General features: G+C 47.1%; 1 protein-coding gene across 3 annotated transcripts in view; it reads right to left on the bottom strand.

Moving 5' to 3' along the window:
- DENND2B (DENN domain containing 2B) overlaps positions 1-19,978 on the bottom strand; it is a 107,613-nt gene that overhangs the window by 44,349 nt on the left and 43,286 nt on the right. For all 3 annotated transcript variants that reach the window (XM_090264224.1, XM_090264237.1, XM_090264231.1), the window contains exon 2: positions 9,744-9,848. In XM_090264224.1, coding sequence (XP_090120350.1) covers positions 9,744-9,823 — 80 coding nt within the window. In that variant the 5' untranslated portion in view covers positions 9,824-9,848. The remainder of the gene's footprint in view (positions 1-9,743; positions 9,849-19,978) is intronic.

Genomic DNA, 19,978 nt, shown 5'->3' with positions numbered 1-19,978 from the left:
CTCCGCTCTTACCATCTCTTGCTCTCTATTCTAAAATCCCAGAGTGTGCCCCCAGGGAGGCAGAAATTGTGAAACTGGGCTCTCATGCCCTGTCAGCAGACAGCTGGCCTGCTGCGCCACAGAGGCGTGGATGCCAACATGCAGCACATGCCCAGCCAAAACCAACAGTGAAGGGGAGGAGCAAGGTAAACAGATAGGAGAGAGAAGAAAGAGGAGAGAATCTAAAGGAAATTTAAAAGAAACAGAAGAGCATAGATACACACAGACAAATGCATAAAACAAGTGGGTAGGATATAAATAATATGAACTAAGGTATGGAAAAAAAATTTTAAGGGAAAGCTGTGTGTGTATGTATATGTCGCATGCACACCTGGGTGTGTGTGTGTCTGTGTGTGCATAAAGTGGAAGTTAAGTTGCAAAATATGTGCCTTTCCTTTTTGTATTGTTTCACAAGAACATGACTCAACCCTTGGGTTAGTTACCTGGGCTATTGTCAAGTAACACAGCAGGAAGCATTAGTACCAAGGAATGCCCCATTTAGTGTCAAGTGCACCCAACGGCTTTTCTGCAGAAAAGGCTATCATTAATCCTTGATGAGAAGACAGTTCTGAACTCAGGGCTTCTGAAAGTACCAGGAAGAAGACCAAGTTGCGGTCAGTGGGGGAAGGTTCCTAGGAGTCCAGGAAATAGACCAGGAGCATCAAGATGGGTTGCAGGTGTCACAAAGTAAGTTTGTTTGCAGGTTAAAGTTACATTGGGCCCAGCTTCCAATATGCTTAGTCCCTGCTACACAGGTGTCTAGCTTGCTTCCAAGTGAAAGCTCTGGGACTTGGCCATTCACCATTCTCAGCTGCTGAACTAAGGTAGGCCTTACTGGTTCGGTGGGCATCAAAATCCTCCCACTACTTAGTACCTGCCCCAACTCTGGACATGGCAATCTTACTAAACTTCCCCAAGACCATTTTCTGAGGTACACAGGAGCAGAAAAGGCAGGAAGGCTGCCTGAGTCCTATCAGTATGTCCAGAAGTTTGTTCCCCAGGCCAGAGCAGAGGCTCGGCTCAGTCACTCCCACTGACATTCTACTCTGGGACAGTCCTGAGACAAAGCCAAAAGACAGGGTGACACTCACAACTTGGCCTTCCTGCTCCCAAAGTAACCTCATCTTGAATGGCTAGATGGCTGCAGGACAGCCCAGGACAGCCTCATGTTCCAAATGGGGCTACATCTGGGCCACCACATACAGAGACTCTTGAGGTCAATCACAGCTTGTTAGGGTAAGGAGAATGACAGCTAACTAGGGTCAGAGCAGAAACTGGGTCACCTTTTCACATCTAGAAAGCACATCTAAGAATCCACCAAAGCCTTACCTGCCTGCCCTCAAGCTGATTTCCAGGGAAGAACAAAGAGGACTGGTGGGAACCCCAAGCCCTCTGAGAAATAGCAGAGTGAACAGATAATTTACAAGACGGAAGCCCTCTCTCTCTGAAGCAGCTATAATATGATGCCTTATAGGAACATCCCCAGTGCCCTTGTCCAGTAACAATGGGAGTGTGTATAAAGCAGAGCCAGGCACCATGCAAAGCCAAGAGGGAAAGACATACAGCTCCAGGACACCATGCTAAAGACACTGGTGACAGTTTTAAAATATGGCCCTCAAATTCTTTGAACATGTCTCCTGTCTCTTGACTCGAGGTTCTGTGACTGGCTGACAATAGAGCAGAAACAAACCTGTGCCACTCACTTTGCAGGCCTAGGCCTCTAGGAACCAACAGCTTCCACTTCTGTCTCCCTCACTGTGAGGAAGCCCAGGCCACATGGAGAGGGTACAAGCAGGGGTTCCGACAACAGTTCCTAAGAGGCTCAGGAGCCTTATTATTTACAAGGAATCTGCATGGCCCACTCTTGTGATCCCTAGAAGGCCTTCTGTCTATCTGTAAGAGTCTATGAAGGCAACACTTAAATTTTTCTTTTAGGTTTTGGCAAAGGATCTTTTAGTCCCACTCTAGATTTTTTAAAATTTATTGAGGGATAAGTAAATTACGATAAACTGTACAATTAAAAGAGTACAGTTTGATGAGTTCACACACACACTATAAAACTATCACCATAATCTGGAAGCCATTTTTTCTTCCTTTTAAAAAATTTTTCAATTACAATTTACTTTCAGTCTTTTTATTTTTAGAGAGAGAGGAAAGGAGGGAGACAGAGAGGGGTAGAAACATCGATTGGTTGTCTCTCACATGCCCCCAACCAGGGACCTGGCCTGCAACCCAGGCATGTGCCCTGACAGGGAATTGAACTGGCGACCTTTTGCATTGCAAGCTGGAGCTCAATCCACTGAGCCACACCAGCCAGGACTTCAGTATTATTTTGTATTGGTTTCAGGTATACAGCATAGTGGTTAGTCTAGTCAATTACATACTTTACAAAGTGTCCCCTTGATATTTCTAGTACCCACCTGGCACCACACATAGTTATTACAATATCATTGACTGCATTCCCTCTGCTTTATTTCACATCCCTGTGACTGTTCTGTAACTGCCAATTTGTACTTCTTAGTCCCTGCACCTGAGCGTCGGCCTGCGAGCTAAGTGTCGCTGGTTCGATCTTCCAGTCAGGGTACATCAGAGAAGGAAAACTCTGACTCCAAAAAACCTCCGCTGCCTTGCGGCATACCTCTTCAGGGGAAAGGCTAAGGGAGTAAACCCCGACAGAAAATCCGGAGCCGGAGTCCCTAAGGCGGTTTGACGTTGTAGTCAACACCGGCAACTCCTGCGGCGCACCTGAAGCCAAGCTGTATTGACTCCGTCTTTCCCTTGGACCCTTCAGCTGCGAAGAGAGGGGGGGTCTGCTGCATGGGCAACAGCAGACCCTCCATATCACCCTGCCCAGGCTCTGTAGCTTCAGCGTCATCGCAAGATGTCGATTCAACACGGGAGGAGACAGATACGATGTCACTCCCGAGTCGGACTGCACAGCCATTCTCGGCGGTGCAGATAGACTCTTAAGAAGCTACACCATCGTCTCTCGAGACGGACGGCTGCCGACGACGACGAGTCCCTGCACCTCTTTCACCCAGTCCCCTCACCCCACTCCCCTCTGGCAACCACCTGTCTGCTCTCTGTGTCTCTGAGTCTGTTTCCATTTTGTCTGTTCATTTATTTTGTTCTTTAGATTCCACACGTAAGTGAAATCATATGGTATTAGTCTTTCTCTGACTAACTTATTTCACTCAGTATAATACCCTCTAGGTCCATCCATGCTGTTGCAAATGATAACGTTTTATTCTTTTTCATGTGGAAGCCATTTCTTACATTGAGAATTATTTCCTGTCTAGAGAGAATGAGAGTAAAACAAGTTTTATTTTCTAATCCAGAAATCCCTTTCTCGTTTATGTTTCCTTTAAAATTTTGCTCGAACACTGAACAGCTCCCTTCTTTGGCTCATCTCTTTTCTCTTCTACTATAGGCAGCTAGAATACGTTTACAGGCCTTCACATCAAGAGGACTAGTACTCAAGGAACTGCACACAATAAAAAAGACTGCATCCCAAGAGTCACATCTGCGCCTGGACCTGATCTGGAAAACAAGATCCTAGACTCCAAGCTGGTATCATTAACTGGATGAGACCTCGAATCTTAAGGGAGAGAATGAGTGTATTTTGCATTTGGGAAGGAAGTGAGTTCTTGTGACCAGAGAGCAGGGTGTGGCACATGGCATTTCCCAAAGACAGTGACTACGACACACGCCCTCTCACACGCCCTTCTCACAGGGGGATGCTGACACCCCTCTCACCAAGTAGGAACTATTTTCCTTCCACTCATGTGATGCAGTGACTTATAACAAATACATATTTGGTTTTCACCCCTGTTTCTGGCACAGAGCTCCTAAAGCCCTTGGAATTTCCTAAGCAAAGACAGGGATCAGGGTCCCTTTTGTTATGTTAATGAAGTGACTTTTGGGCCCCATCTAGGGTTGGGAGCTGGTTTCCAGGAGAACTGACCTGCTAATAAGAGGGCCGGAACTTTCAGTCACACACACCCCTGGCCCCCTCACCTCTGGGGAGAAGTGAAGGGTGAGAGGTTGAATCAATCACCCCTGGCCAACGATTTAATCAATCGTTCCTTTGTAATAAAGCCTCCCTAAAACCCCAAAAGAACAAGGTAGAGAACTTGCAGGTGGTGAACCAGAATGCCTCCATGTGCCACCATGCCAGGCCCAAGTTCCATGCGGACAGATGTCCCTTGGTTTGGGACTTCGCCTTATGTGTATCTCTTCATCTGGTTGTTGATTCCTACCTTTTAATACATCCTTTGTAATAAACTGGTAATCTATAGTGAGCAAACAGTTTCCTGAGTTCTGTGAGCTGCTCTAGCAGATTAGGCCCAAGGTGGGTCATGGGAATCTCTGATTTACAGTCAGTCGGTCAGAAGCTCAAGAGATAAGCTGGGCTTGTGATAGGCGTCTGAAGTGGAAGGCAGTCCTGTGGGACTGAGCCCTTAACCTATGGGATCAGATGCTAGGTTGCATCAGAACTGAGTTGAATTGTAGGACACCTAGCCAGTGGAGAATTGCTTGGTGCCTGTGGGGGAAAACCTCCCAGACACACACACACACACACACACACACACACTCCCTCCCCGCACCATTGGAAATCGATGAAGCTCTTTACCTTGAACAGAGGCAGACCTTTGTTATTGCCTTAACAGAGTAAAATAGAAAAGACACTATGCAACTTCTGAGGCTATGTCATTTAAATGCCATATATTTCTGACTTGTTCTATTGAGAGGCTCCCTGACGTCATGTGAAAGCATGCAGCGCAGTGCAAAGGCCACTGCAGGTGTCCCCCACTGAGGTCCCATCTGATGGCCAACATCAGCGGTCAGACCTGCACATGAACAAGACTTCAGATCATGCCAGCCCCTAAGCCATTAGTCACCCTCAACCTCCAAGACACCCTGACTGGTGCTGCAAGGAACAGAGATGAGCGTTCCCTAATGGGCCCTACCCAAGCCATAATTTATGAGCAAAATACGTGACTGTTAATGTTTTAAGCCACTCATACAATGTTTCAAGGGACTAATGTTTAAGCCAACCTTAATTTAGGGTCGTTTGTTATGCCATGATAAATAACCAGATTAATACCGACGACATCATGGTTGGATTTGAGGAAGCATCTTAGATAACAGCGGAGCAGAGGCCACAGGTCTCCCTTTTACCCACAGTCACTACCCTCAGATTTTTCTACCTTGTGAGCTCTTACCTTCTTCTTGAAACCGAAGACACAGGGTTCAAATCTGTGCCCACTTTGGCAGTGAGATCTTAAGACCTCTCTGGATTTCACCATAGCACAAACGAAGGCCTCCTTTGCACAGAAACCTATGCACGTGAGGTGAAATTATGGTTCCACTGTCAATGAGCTGCATGTGGGCCTTAGCTTCCGTGTATGTAACATCAGGTAACCGAGCCAAAAGAATCCCAAGATTCCCCTCCAACTCTAACCCTCCAAAAGGGAATGTGCTGTGCCTGCAAGGAGTTCCAGTTGCGTAGGGAAATAAGACCCATACAAATGTCTACCCCACAAGGCACTATTTGATAAGTGCCTTTTGGAGGCTCCAAACCAAGGTTCTAAGAGTGAATGTTGAAGGGAAAGGAATCCTTCCTAGCTGGGAGGCCAAGAAAAGCACTGGGAGGGAAATAACTAACATTTTTTTCATCCAGACTGGCAGAAATGTAAGGTTTGCATAGAGAGCAGTAAGATAAGGGTAAAAAGAAAGACCAGGGCTTTTCATGAAAAAGCCCACAAGCCGGGCCAAGTTTGACTGTATCGTAGATGACAGTAGTGTTTGAGCAGGGAGATCCCAGTGCGGTTTATAAGGCAGTGAATGTAGTAGTACATTTAAAAAATAACAGAAGGATCCAACAAGCTAGCCTTAAGTTCTTCCTCCCATTAGCTTTGTACCACTGGGGAATACCTTCTCTCCCCTGCATCTCAGTTTCCCAATCTATAAAACAACTGGGTTAGACTGAATGAACTCTAAGGTTCCTTTCAGCTCTGCCTTTCTATAGCGATGGACTGAACAGAAAGGGAGTTCAAAGTTAACAAGACCCATTAGGAAGGCACAGTAGTAGCTTTTGCTCTAAGAAGCCGATCTCCCAGCCATCTAGTTAACTCGTTGACGAATAATTAACTGTTTTCTACATATTAGGCATTGTTCCAGGCTCAGGGGAGAAGGAAAAAAGTCAGTCAAATCCCTTGACCCCAAGATGTCTATACATTGTTACAGGCACCCAGGTTTCCCGCCCCTCCATCCAGAGGCAAGTTTCCCCAACACAATACTGACAGTCGATATTTCCAAGTCACAGTGACCCAGGTGCTGGAGTTCCACAGTGAAGAAGCTGTCGAGGAAATCAGCAGGCATGACAAGTCTTCTACAAATAGCCCCTGCTGCCTGCCAGGTCTTGCAGCACATGCGAAATCTCCTAAGAGCAACAAGTGGCAAAGCTCACACCACCTACGGGGCTGAACTGGCTCTAACGTAACTCTTCCTTGTTTGCAAGGCACTAAGCTGCTTCTAGTTCCACACCAAAGTCATAAAGCCTGACCTCTGGAGTTCAAAAGGGCTTTGAGAATCCCCTCTCCCACACCAAGAATTGGATGCAGCATCTTCTGAGCTGGGGTAGAAACAGCCTGTGAAGAGGGTGTATCTGGCAACTAAGGGTGAAGAAGCCTCATCAACAAAGAGAAAGGGAAACCTGCCTACTCCAGGAGCCCAAAATATGGCAACCAACAAAACTCTGGTGGTCAAATCAAATGACTTAGACTTCCTCTTCCTACATACCTATTTTGCCAAATCAAGACTGCACTACAAAGGAAAAGGAAGAATATAAATTCGTAAAACACTTGTAAAAAAATAATAATGAAATAAAATTCAGGATCTTAAACCTACATCAGCTTAGCATTAACACTTCGTGAACTCTTATTCAAATTAAGGATACAGCCTTGCAAATACATATCTTGACAGTTCCCCAGGCGCCATCGGCCCCTCCCCACCAGCTTCCCATGCCTCAGAGGACACTCCGTTCCCAAGTCTGATATAAACACCTGCTAATACATTGGGTTCCTCTGCCTCCATGTGGATGACATGGAGGTCACCAAGGCAGCCAGGGAGTCAAAGGCCCAGTTTTCCAAGGCCCTAGAACCCCTTCACTAGCCAATCAGTTTCTGTTGGTCACACCAAGGAGTTTATTCCCACAGGGTCTCCTCTCCTGGGCTGACAATGATAAAAGGCCCCCAGGTTACAACCAAACATCTATTGAAAGGTCAGACTAAGAGATGCAGGTGCCAAGGTCATCAATCCAAATTGTAAATGCCTTGAAGAAAGAGATTGGGTCATCCCTCTTTGTCCCCGACTGTCCACCACAGAGCCTGGCACCCAGGAGGAGCGCCTTCAGAGTTCACTGACAATGACTTCCTCAATGAGCTGGTGACTTACTGCCCTACTCGGCCCACAGAACACCCCCCAGATGTGGCTGGGGGTGAAGGCAGCCCCAGAAACCACCAGATGAGGATTTCAAAATGATACCGACAGTCCAGCAGCAGCCTCTGAGAGAAGGGGGTGGCTAGTCACAGAGGCCTGCAACTCCATGCCAGAAGCCCAGGAAAGGAGGGAGGGAAGGAAGCGGACGTGTGGCAGGAAGGAAGGAAGGGAAGTGAGGACTTAGATGGGAGGCTGGAAAAATGCTTTTTTTAGGCACATCAGAGGCTCAGATATTTACAAACACCATTCATCTTGTTAGGATGGCAAGCATGCTGAGAAGCTAAAGAAAGAACAATTTCTAAAAACATTTAAAACATATAGATATGTTTCTAAGTAGAATCCGGAGAACTATCAGCAGCCCTGATTCTGCTTTGTGACTGATGTACACAACACATCTCACCAACCTCCTGAGTGAAAATTAGAAGAAAAAAATGAATACTTAAAGGAGTTAAGGGCTACTGGGAATGGTAACTTTTAATGCAGGTCCTAAATACATTGTTTCTTTAAAATTAAGAATAAGACCATACGATTAGGTATAATGTTAATTTCACTGCTACAGTCTCACATTAAAGATGTAAGAACCTTCATTAATCCCCAGTCTCCACCCGCCACAGACTGGTGCGAGCCCAGCAAAGCGGTTCCCCAGAAGCCGACAGTGGGGGACAAAGACTCTGCGATCTAGACCTGTTTCTGCCTTGGCCGCCATGTGCCCTGGGAGAATTCAGTTTTTCTATTTGTTTTACCCAAGAAGTTGATGGTCCCTGCCATTCTCGGCCTCATCCAGTTCAGGGAAGCAAGCAAGCAAACACATCTAGTCTAGGATAAGAGGGTGTGTTGGCAGAAGGCAGGGGGTTCTCACTGGTCTTCTTGCCAGAGTGGATATTCAATTTGTCTAAGTACCAAGCTCTTAGGTACTTAACAAGTCAGAACCTACCCACCTTCATTTGTTTGGCTGGCACGGTCCATCCAGACCATTTCCACTGGGACCAAATCCTGCGTGTGTGGCGTAGGGAACTCCTCCTGCTTCATCCGTGCCAGTAACTCCCCAGGGACTATGTCCTGCACCCATTCTACCCACCATATCTGGACTCCAGCTCTGAATGAATCATACGTCTGCCACCATCCCTGGCCTGACCTGCGGGTGCTACATCCGACTGGACTCAGACTGCATTGCACAGCCCAGACACCCAGGAGGGAATGGCCCTACCCCAACCTAAGCTGGGCATCCTTCTCATAGCTAGCTATCCATTCTAGTGGCTGAGGTACCAAAAGCCAAATCTGTCCACCTGAGATTCAGCAGATGGGGCTGTGAAAGGTACACGGCTTTCATAAAAGGGCCTGGAGGTTCTTCTAGGACATCAGCACTGAGCCTTGGCCAAGACCCGAGCAGTGTTGGTGAGAACTGGACATCTACCTGCCAGCTCTGGAAGCTGTTATCCTATCACAGGCAAGGAGCTAACACTTACTATGTCAGTTGGCCTTCACAGCAGCCCTGTAACATAAGTACTATTATTATTTTACAGAGGAGCAATCAAGATTTTAGAGGGCATAAGAAAACACCCTGAGATCTAAGTAGTTAAAGCCTAGATTTAAAGCCAATTCTGAGTCCAAAATTGTGGTTTTTCTATGGTCAAACATTCCCACTTTTAAAAAGAAGAGAAAACCAGCAAAGTAGATTATAGGTTACGCTGACTAAAATTCCCAAAGCTGCTTTGTTTGCATCCCATCCTGAATTCTTGAAGACCTAGACTTCTGCTTGGAACTTGTACTGATATGCATAACTGCTTCCCCACTTACCCCCAGAGTGGTCAGCCTCCTCACTAGAGCACAGCTAGCTCAGGGGAAGCCCCCAAGCTGTCCCCATTTTGGGAAAAAGAAACATCCAGAAGAATATCAGCTGCTTCTTGCTGTCTCCATTCCTGGAGCTCTCGGCTCCCCTGACAGTACAAAGCGAAGTGTGTTTTACAGTCCCTGTTTGCTCTCTCCTGTGGAGACTTAGAGAACTGGAAAATGTCTATATTATTTTTGCTTCATGGTCAGCATGAGCGGGGCCCAGATTATTCACCGAGACGACTGTGAGAGTCATGATGATAATCATTTACGTTCTGGCAGGGATCCTGCCCAGGAGCTAGGCCATTTGGCTGTCCCTTGATGACACCCTCCAGTGAGCCCCATGTACCCGGCAGTGCTCCCCTACTCACCTGCTCAGAGTCCCCCGCGGGGCTTTAGAGCCTCCAGCTCCGTGGGTGATGCTGGAATTCTTGTTGGCAGTCATGGTCATTTCGGCTCTCTGCAAACCCAGAGCCCTGCAAAGACAAGGCCTATAAGCCAAGTTTCCATGGGCAGCCAAAGGCACCTCAAACATTTCCAGATGACCTCCAAAACTGCCAAGAGGGTTTCTGGGGTGGGTGGTAGGAACTACTTTCCCACATATATTTAATTTCACGTGTTATAGCTTAAGGGCCTCTAAGGACCCCTGATCTGGGTTGGGAAGAGATTCTGTGAGCTAACAGATGATTTATCTGTTCTCAGAAAATGATGTAAAAAACAAAACAAAACTGACAAACAAAAACTCCATCTACATCCTACATCTTCCCATTTAAGTTAAGAGTTCCCCAAATTCCTAGCATGCCATACAGCCTTTATAAATTTTGCCATATTTGCATACCTCCTGAACAACTATTCATTCAATATTTTTCTTGACTCAACTTGAAATTGACTTGCTTTCCTTAAAATGTTCTAAAGCCCTGGCCAGGTCACTCAGTTGGTTGGAGCGTTGTCCCATACACCAAAAATGCTGTGGGCTTGATTCCCAATCAGGGCACATACCTAGGCTGCAGATTTGATAACCAGTCAGTGGGCTAAAGGGGACAACTGATTGATGTTTCTCTTTCTCTCAAATCAATAAATTTACCCTTGAGTGAGGACTAAAAGAAAGACATATTATGTTAAAATAAATAACTTCTGTGCTCTTAAAAAAAAACACCATCATGAAAGTAGAAAGATACCCACAGAATGGGAGAAATTATTTGCAATCATACATCTAAGGAACTTGTATCTAGAACACATAAAGAGCTCTTACAACTCAGTATCAGAAAGACAAATATCCCAATTAAAAAGCAGATAAAGGATTTGAATAGACATTTTTCCAAAGAAATAAAATTGGCTAACAATCATGTGAAACAACGTTCAACATCACTGGTCATTAGGAAAATACGTATCAAAACCACAATGAGGTATTACTTCACATGCGTTAGGATGACTATAATCAAGAAGACAGAAAAAAACAAGTACTCGTGAGGCTGTAGAGAAACTGCACATTCAAAATGTGTAGCCACTTCGGAAGTTCCTCAAAAAGTAACACACAGAGTTACCATATGACACATCACCATCCACTTCTAGGTATATATCCAAGAGAAATGAAAACATTATGTCCACACAAGTACTTGTACAGATAAATGTTCCTAACAGCATTATTCATAATAGCCAGAAAGTGGAAACAACTCAGTGTTCACCAACAGATGAATGCATAAACAAAATGCAGTATGTATATACGTACAATGGAATATTATTCAGACACAAAAAGGTATAAAGGACATTGATACATTATATATTCTACAACATGGATAACCCCTGATGGATTTTTTGGGGAAATGTCCAGAAGAGGACAAATCTGCAGAGACAGAAAATAAATGAGTGGCTGCCGAGGGATGGATTGAGATAGAAGAATGGGGAGTGACTGAATGAATATGAAGGTTTCTTTGGGGGGTGAAAAAAAGTTCTGGAATTACATAATGGTGATGGCTGCACAATGCTGTGAATATATTAAAAACAATTGAATTATACACTGTATGTGAGTGAATTTTATGGCAGGTGAGTATCTCAATATAGATGTTAAAATAAAACTTAAGAGCAAAAAAAAAAGGGCTACTATTAAGTGCCTTGCAGAGTGGATGGGAGACAGCCACTGTGAATGCGCGCTCTGGCCTGGCTGACTCCACCTTCGTGGACACTGAACAATCCAGCAACAGTAGGTCTCTCGCTCTGATGGGCATTCTCGTCACACTGACCAAAACCAAGTCTATTTGGCTGCGCAAGTTCAACACAGCTATTTATGGCCACTAATAACCTTCCTCCAGGAGGCCATCTATTTATTACCTTGGTGCAAATAAGTGATTGTCTCGATGATAAAAATAAGCCGAACCCTAATTCTTTATATGACTCGTACTTCTTTCCTAACTTCAACATGAAATGCACTCTGTCGAATTGCTTTAACATCACAGAAGCTGTCAGGGTTGTGGTTCTGGTGATGATGGTGGTGGATGGAGAGGGGGAAGCAGCCAGCAGGCAAAAGGGCGATTATCTGATGGTGACAGTAACAAGACATTGCTCTAAGGTGAGTACTGCAGATGCTTTAGTGAAAAGGGAACCAACCCAGGCCTCACGTTTATCCTTCATAAAGTGGATAAAAGCCTTCCCTACCTGTATAAACTGCAGTACCCAGCATAACGTTAGTGATGATGATGATAATGATGAGGTAGAGGAAGAGGAAGACTCAATCCTGCCACCAAAGCATCTAGGCGCACTGGCTCTAGTGAAATATGTGCTTGGCACATGACTGTGTGTGTAACAGAAAGAAGGGAGAGAAGAGGCAGCCCCTGGAAACTCTCCCAGGTCAGTTTTCAGGGGTTTCAGGGGCAAAGTCCAGGCAGAAACTGCATGTTTGGAAAAATGGAATTGTTGAACTATCTGAAGAGTAACAACCCAGAGAAAGGAAAATAATAAGGTACCTCTAGAATTTTTCTACAAACTCTGCATTGAGACAAAGAGACCCCAGTCCCAGAAACCAAGGTGCCATGGGAGGAACACCTGACTTGGAGTTAGGTAACTAAGTCCAACCCTGCCTCTATGAACTGCTACGTAAGCGACACTGCATGAGTGATTTTCCAAGACTCGACTTTCTCACGATAAGAGCAATAATAATAACATGACCTACCTCACATGATTGTTATGTTTGGCACAGGGAAGTTTAATAGTAAATGGTTTTTCTTCCAGCTTATGTTTTTCTAGGTATTTGGAAGGCAACCTCTCCATTCACAAGTTCGAGCCATTTTTCAGACTCCCTGGCACTGCCATTGATACCATCACTCTATTCTAGGCACTTGCAAGGTACAAAATAAAAAAAACTGACGTAGTCCCTTCCCTGGAGAAGCTAACTACAAAGAAAGAAAAGTCAAGTAAATGGAAGACCTCATAGCAAGGAAACATTTGAAGTAAGCCTTAACCTATTTGTTACACACAGTAATTGGACCTCAGGAAAAGCAAAGGTACATTTATTATGAGACAGGCTGCTGGATTCTTTATATAATTATAACAGCTACAGTTATAAGCACTTCCTATGAATTAAATCATTTAATCCTTGTAACAACCTTATGAAGTAGGTTCTATTACTATTTACACATGATGGGGGAAATCAAAGCACGGAGCAATTAAACAGCTTGCTCCAAGTCACACAGCTAGAAAGTGCAAGACAGGAATTTGAGCCCAGGTGACAGCACCCATGTCCTGGCTCTGAGCCAGGACCCCGCATGGCCTCCAATCGCCCTCTAGTTCAGCTCTCACCATTCTACAAGGTGGTAGATAACACAGGTTGTTTCTCCAACCGGGAAGTTTCAGAAAGATGAAATGACTGGCTCAAGATCCCTCACCTAGTGAAGGGACAGGGCAGGAATGTGGACTCACCTCTGCCCGACTCCACTGTCTACTTACTTTCCCCGACACGGAGGGGGGTGCCTGTTAAACATGCAGAGTCCCAGGCCCCATCGCCACCTCCTGAATGGGAATCTGTAGGGATGGGGCCTAGGAATTTGCATTTTCAGAAAGCACCGTAGGTTAGTCTTATTTACCCATAAGTATGAAAATGTGTGTCTTACAGCACACTCTCTAAGGACTTGGAAAGGTATGAAAGGTCACTACCAATCATCTTCCCAAAAGTCTGCCAAGCTATGAGAAAATAAAGATGAACGTGCAGTCCCTCTTCCTCCTCCCACCCCTCAGCTCCTTCCACCTTGCACAGCCTCGCTGACCCCAATGACAAAGGAGCAGGGACATCACCAGATCTGGTGAAAGGTGTGCTCAGAGTCCTTGTGTCTCAAAACAGCTCTTCCTGCCACCCACCTCTGGTAGCTAACAACTGCTTCCCTCACTTGCTCCTCGCTTGTTTTCCTGGGGAAAAAAAAAAAAGTTTATACCCAAAGACATAAACTGGTTGTTGGCAAGAGCAAAAAATGTCTCATTTGGCCTTCCTTTTTACTTATAAAAACTTTGAATCAGTTGTCAAACATTTAAAAAATTGGGTGTGGTACAAATAAAATACAAATAAAAATTCAGATTGGTGGTTTCTCTTAAAAAGCAGAAAATCTGCCATCGCTGCCTGCGTTTCCATACAGTATGCCCGCAGTTAGCCAGACCATGTAGACTCAGCAAGCTCTCTCCAGTGTACCATGCCCCTCCCACCCAACGCTACAGCTGGCCAGCCTCATGCAGCTCTGTACCTGACCTTCCGGGCAGCGGGGAGTGCTGCAGCCCCAGCAGGGGAGCGTTGGGAGGCACTGCACTGTGGGCACCCATGCAAAGCCTCCTGGGCAGCTGGGCCTGAGCAGTGAGGGAAGAAGAGCCTATTCTAATGCAGGGCATCACCTCTCAGCCACCTGAAAACCCACATCTACTCCCCTCAAGCACCACTGGAAGAAAGAGCCTCTGGAAGGTTCCCTGCTTTTGCTCAGGCCAGCCTTCGCCTTGCAACACTCCCAGATTCTTGAGTGTTCCCTCTCCCCGCAGCCCAACCCCATCACCCGATTCAGATGCTGTCCCCAAGGTCCAAGAAGAGCCCCAGTGCACGTCAGTCTCTGAAGGGAGTGCCTCCTGAGGGGTGCCCTGCCTCTAAGAATGAACTTTCTTATCCTAGAGAAAAAAACTGTTGCCCCCTGTTTAGGTGACATCTCTAAAATGTCTACTTGGTACTTTTCCGCAGGCCTAGCTGTGGACGTGACAGTATGCCTTGTCCCTGAAGAAGGAGCCATCTGAGCCCTGAGAGTGATGAGGAACAGAGGCAAGCACTGGGAGGGAAGCCTCCCATTCCCCATGGGGCTGAAGTCTCCATTGAGAGGAGGTGCTCGGCTGGGCGCCCTGCTTTCCTCATACAGGTAAGAAGATGAGATGCCCGACTACAGGAACCTCCAAACCACATGAGGGAATTCTGCTGACCTCTCGTCGTCGGCAGCCGTCCGTCTCGAGAGACGATGGCGTAGCTTCCTGAGAGTCTATCTGCACCGCCGAGAATGGCTGTGCAGTCCGACTCGGGAGTGACAATCCCTGCGACACTTGTCACAGGTGAAGGCAGATGGCTGTTGTTGCTGCTGTTGACGCTGCTTCCGCCTCGATCTTTTCTGGACCGCCTCCTCGTTGCGCGCAGCCTCTGCGCGGGACGTACCTTGCCTGACCGCGAGCCTCCAGGCTAGGCGGTCGTCTGCTTGAACTTCCCATGTGTTGAGATTGATGGAGCATTGTGTCATGTCCTTTTTGCAGATGTCTTTGAACCGCAGTTTTGGGCGCCCTGTCATCCTCTGGCCTTCTGCTAGCTCGCCATAGAGGAGGTCTTTGGGAATACGGCCTGCATCCATTCTTTTGACATGGCCGAGCCACCTGAGGCGTCTCTCGCTAAGAACTGCATGCAAACTGCTCATATTGGCTCGCTTCAGCACCTCGGTGTTGGGAACCTTATCCTGCCAGGCGACATGCAGGACGCGTCGCAGGCACCTCATGTGGAAGCTGTTGAGTTTCCTTTCGTGCCTTGCGTAGGTGGTCCACGTCTCGCTGCCATAGAGAAGAGTGCTGAGTATGCAGGCTTGGTAGATGCGCAGTCTGGTTTTCTCAGTGAGGCTGGAATTGTTCCACGCTCGCCGGTTCAGTCTGGCCATAACTGTGGCTGCCCTGGCGATTCTCCAGTTGACCTCCAAGTCGACTGACAGAGAGCTCGAGATGGTGGACCCGAGGTAAGTGAAGTCGTTGACAACCTCCAGGGTGTATCCGTCGATGGTGATGCATGGGGGAGTCCCCGTGCCTTGAGCCATAACATTCGTCTTCGTCAGGCTGATGGCTAGTCCGAACTTCTTGCATGCGTGGGAAAGGCAAGTGACTAGCTGCTGAAGTCCCTCTTCGGAGTGTGATGTCAAAGCTGCGTTGTCGGCGAAGAGCATCTCACGGATGAGCACCTCTTTGACTTTGGTCTTGGCTCGTAGACGGGCCAGGTTGTAGAGCTTGCCATCGGATCTGGTGTGAATGAAGACACCCTCGCTGCAGTCCTTAAAGGCGTATTGGAGGAGCATGGAGAAGAAGATTCCGAACAGCGTAGGCGCGAGGACGCAGCCCTGCTTTACTCCGCTGCTGACTGGGACGGCCTCAGAGGTTGCGCCGTTGTAGGACACCATGCTGTGCATGTTGTCGTGAAAGGACATGACCACAGCAAGCAGATGTGGTGGACAGCCAATCTTCCGTAGCAAGCTGAAGAGTCCGCTTCAACTGACCAGATCAAACGCCTTCGTGAGGTGTCCTCTACAGTCCACTAATTTCTTAAGCACTCTCTCATGTGGAAGTAACAGCTTAGGAAACAGCCACAAGGGGAGGAAGAACAGGTGGGAAAGGGATCTGGGCTCTGGGTGTGCCAAGAGCCTGCTCACAGCCCCCTGCTCTGCACAGCTGCAGTCTGCCTGCAGGGAGGCCAACCTGCCCATTCACCCTGCCCCGGGACACCTACTCAGACCCTCCCGACCTTTTCACCGACTCTCTCCTGCAACCCTTCTCCATCCCTCGCCCCGGTCAAAGAGATGATGAAAGAACTAGCAGCTCCCCCACAGCCAGGCCCAGCTCTTCAATCTCTTCCTCGGGGAGGCTCAGCAACCAGTGTTGCCCCTGCAAGCTACAGGGAGGGTCCTCATCAGAATGAGTTCCTTTTAATTAAGTGCCTGAATCAGAATCCTCAAAAGTGCGAGCACATGGTTCTTTCCTTCTCTCCTGCAGGTGTCCGTGGATGGGGCTAAGGTGGGGAGGGCCTGTTCACCTCTCCCAGCTCTTGTCAGGACGAGCAGCTCCCAGCTTTGCTGTAGCTGCTCACCTGCACAGCCTCTCTGGTCTCTGGCATTCCCAGGAAGTTCAGCCACCCACTGATCTGACAGCCTGGGCCCTGCTGTCCCCACGCTGCAGAGAAAACTGTAGGGGAGTGTTGGCTAGTTCTCCATTTTTTTAACAAACTTCCATACTTAGCAAAAAAAAGGTGCTCAAATAAATGTTAACTGATTTGTTAACTGATGACAAAAGATGACAAAAGAGGACCCAAGAGGGCCCCAAGGAGTCAAAGGCAAGGATGACAAAGGGCCCCGGAAACTCTAGCACTGACCACACACCTCAAGTGCCCTTCTTCTCTTCCAAAAGTCAGTTACTATAAAATCGTTGAGAGAGTTTTCCAACTGTAGCTGCCTCTGCCTGTTGAACTGTCAATGGCGGGCCTCCCTGCCCCCCACCCCTCGGCCAATCTTGATCTTCACACGTGTCCCTATTATCTTCCAAGACCTGCCCAGTCACAGGTTCTCCCGCAACACATGCATGCACACACGCGCACACGCGCACATGCACGAGGAAAGGCTATTCCTGGGAAATCCTCCTTCATCTCTTTCCTGTTGGCTTTCTCCCTCCTCCCCCTTTTCCTCCCCTCCTTTCCTGATCCATTTCTCACTGGCTTATCTGCCCACACCCTTGTCCTTGGCTCTGCTGTGCCTAGAAACAAGGGACTACAAAGGGAAAGGGGGAGAAAGCGGGCTTGAGGCTGGGTGAGTGGGCCTCTAAAGCTTTAGAAAGGGAGCCAGGAAAGATTTGCTCAGGTCTATCCCATTATTCACTCTGAAATGCCAGACCCCTTTCCCTCTCACTATTTCTACATACCTTGTACCTTGGATCTTTTTCATTCCAGCCCCAGGTTCTGGGATTCTAGGTCCAGAAAGACTTTAAAACAAAAATGTCGAGGGGATTATGAGCCCAGTGAAGAGAAGAGGAACCAAGATCTGTTTTGCTGGGAGGTCAGAAGAATGGCTGGGTGTTGTGACAGGTCCCCATAAGGGTGAAATCCTCCTCAGTCAGCCACAGGAAAAGATGATTTTTGCTGTTGTTGTTGTTGTTGAATAATAATCCAAAACAAAATTAAGCTTTCTTTCCATCTCTTCACTGTCCACTTATCACTCCCACATCCTCTTTCCCAACCCTCCTCCTCAAAGAGCCCTTGAAGTTTGGGTTTTCAACCTCGACCATTTTCAGTCCCTTTTCCTGCCAGATGGTCCTTCTCCACTTTAGTACAGACTTCTGTGGAGGTTTGAGGCTGGTTTTAAACATTTCCTGAAAGCCTGAAGTGGGGTGAGGGTTTGTTAGGCAATTCCAGGCCAAAGAAAATCGGGTTGCTTCCAAGGTAGTTTTAAAAACCTAGACGCAGCTGTTTCTGCCAGTCTGGAAACACAGCCTCGTGGCAAGTGGCTTAACTCAGCTCTGCCAGGACGGCGGAGCCCACTCTGCCCCACGATTTGCCACCATTTGGGAAAAGAAAGCAGAATGAAGGCTTGCCCCAGAAAGAGCTCCTGGGGGCTAACCACTTTGCCAAGAACTTGGTGGGTCCCCAGCCATGATGATGAGTGAAAGGCCACAGGCCAGGCTCACACCAGCACCTTCCCTCTGGCCAGCCACTGCAGACTAGTGGCCATTTCCTGCACGTGCTAGGAATGTCATGCCTCCAAGCTTTCCGGTTCAACTAGTTCTTTCTATGTTGATGTCCTCCACCTCCATTCTTTCTTAAATATCCAGTTCAAATGTCAACTCCTCTCTGAAGCCCTTCCTGATCCTAAATCGACCTCATTCTCACCCCTCCCATGCTCTCCAATCCAGCTGAACTCAACCTCATTGATGGCAAAATGCCTCCCCAGCTCTAGAAAAACACACTACCCACAAGCCAGCTGTCTCAGGAGTCTCAGAAACAGTAGGGGAAAAGGGACTGGGCAAGCCTCGATACCTCCGTTTTCCTATCTGTAGCATAGGGAGAACACCCCATCTCTATAATGAGGACATGAAGATTTACGTGATACCATCTATAAAAAAAAAAAAAAAGAGGATACTCAGAATCAAGAAGGAATACACTTGAAGTCTCTGAACCACGGGTTTAGCTTTCCCCCAACTCACAGTCTTAAGACTCTTTCCTTGTCCTCACTCTATTAGCTGACTTTGCTCCCTGCTTCACTGAGAAAACAAGCCATCGGGACAGACCCTCAATAAACTACGATCAATCACCTTTCCCTGCCACCAGCATCAGTGCCGATTTTGTCACTACTCTGCTCAAAACCACCATGTGACTCCTGACCGCTCAAAGTAAAAGCCAAAATCTTTACAATGACTTACAAGGCCCTTCATCATCCGGGTCCCCATATCTTTGACCTCATTTCAACTACTCTTTCCTCTTCCTCTTTCCACACCAGCCACATGATCTCACTAGTTCCTCAAACACATCACACACATTCCTACCTCAGGGCCTTCACACCTGCCCTGCCCTGTAGCTCAAACATACTCCACTGGGAGAGCCTGCTCCCTCACCTCCCGGGTCTTTGGTTGGATGTCATCTTCTTAGTGAGGTCTTCCTCCATGACCACACTATAAAATATTAGTATTCAAATTACTATTTAAATACCTTCCTCCACCCATCTACCCTTCACAACCCCTATTCCCTCTTTTCTGTTTTATTTTTTATTTTACTCTTCTCATTTATCATCATCTAATATACGACTTTTCTTTCCATTTATTATGTTTATATAAGTTCCATGAGGCTTATATAAAGCCTCATGTGTTCATCCACGGCTATATCCTCAGTGCCTAGAACAACTGGGGCATAGAAGACCCTCAATTAATATTTTTTTGAATGAAAAAACATTTGTCACCAGCTCAGAGCTGTCCTCCCTGGACAGGGACAGCAGTTTGGGGCTCCATTATCCAGACCCATCTTCCAACCCCACCAGCCTTCCCAGTTCAGTCTGACTTACCTGTCGCAACTACACCCACTCAGAAAATCAAAGGGGAGCCATGTCCTCTGAGCACCCAAAAGATCCAGGGCAGGGATGGTTTCAGCCCAAGAACTCAACTGAAATTGCTCTCTGCAAAGATTACCGTCATCTTCCTATTGGAAGAGACAAAGGTCCTTTTTCTCTGGGGCTTAATGAATTACAGGGCCTCCCTTTCCTGACCTCTACTGTTTGGGATACTACTGACCAGCCCTCTCTGAAGCACCGCAATGGAGTTCACTCTCAGTCTGGAGCACATTCTCGGGAGTAGTAGTGCACAGTCTGCCTGGAGC

This window comes from Furipterus horrens, unplaced genomic scaffold (assembly GCF_987537825.1).
Source record: "Furipterus horrens unplaced genomic scaffold, mFurHor1.1.pri manual_scaffold_2, whole genome shotgun sequence".
NCBI classification, from domain to species: Eukaryota; Metazoa; Chordata; class Mammalia; order Chiroptera; family Furipteridae; genus Furipterus; species Furipterus horrens.
This window is presented reverse-complemented; position numbering and strand designations above follow the sequence as displayed.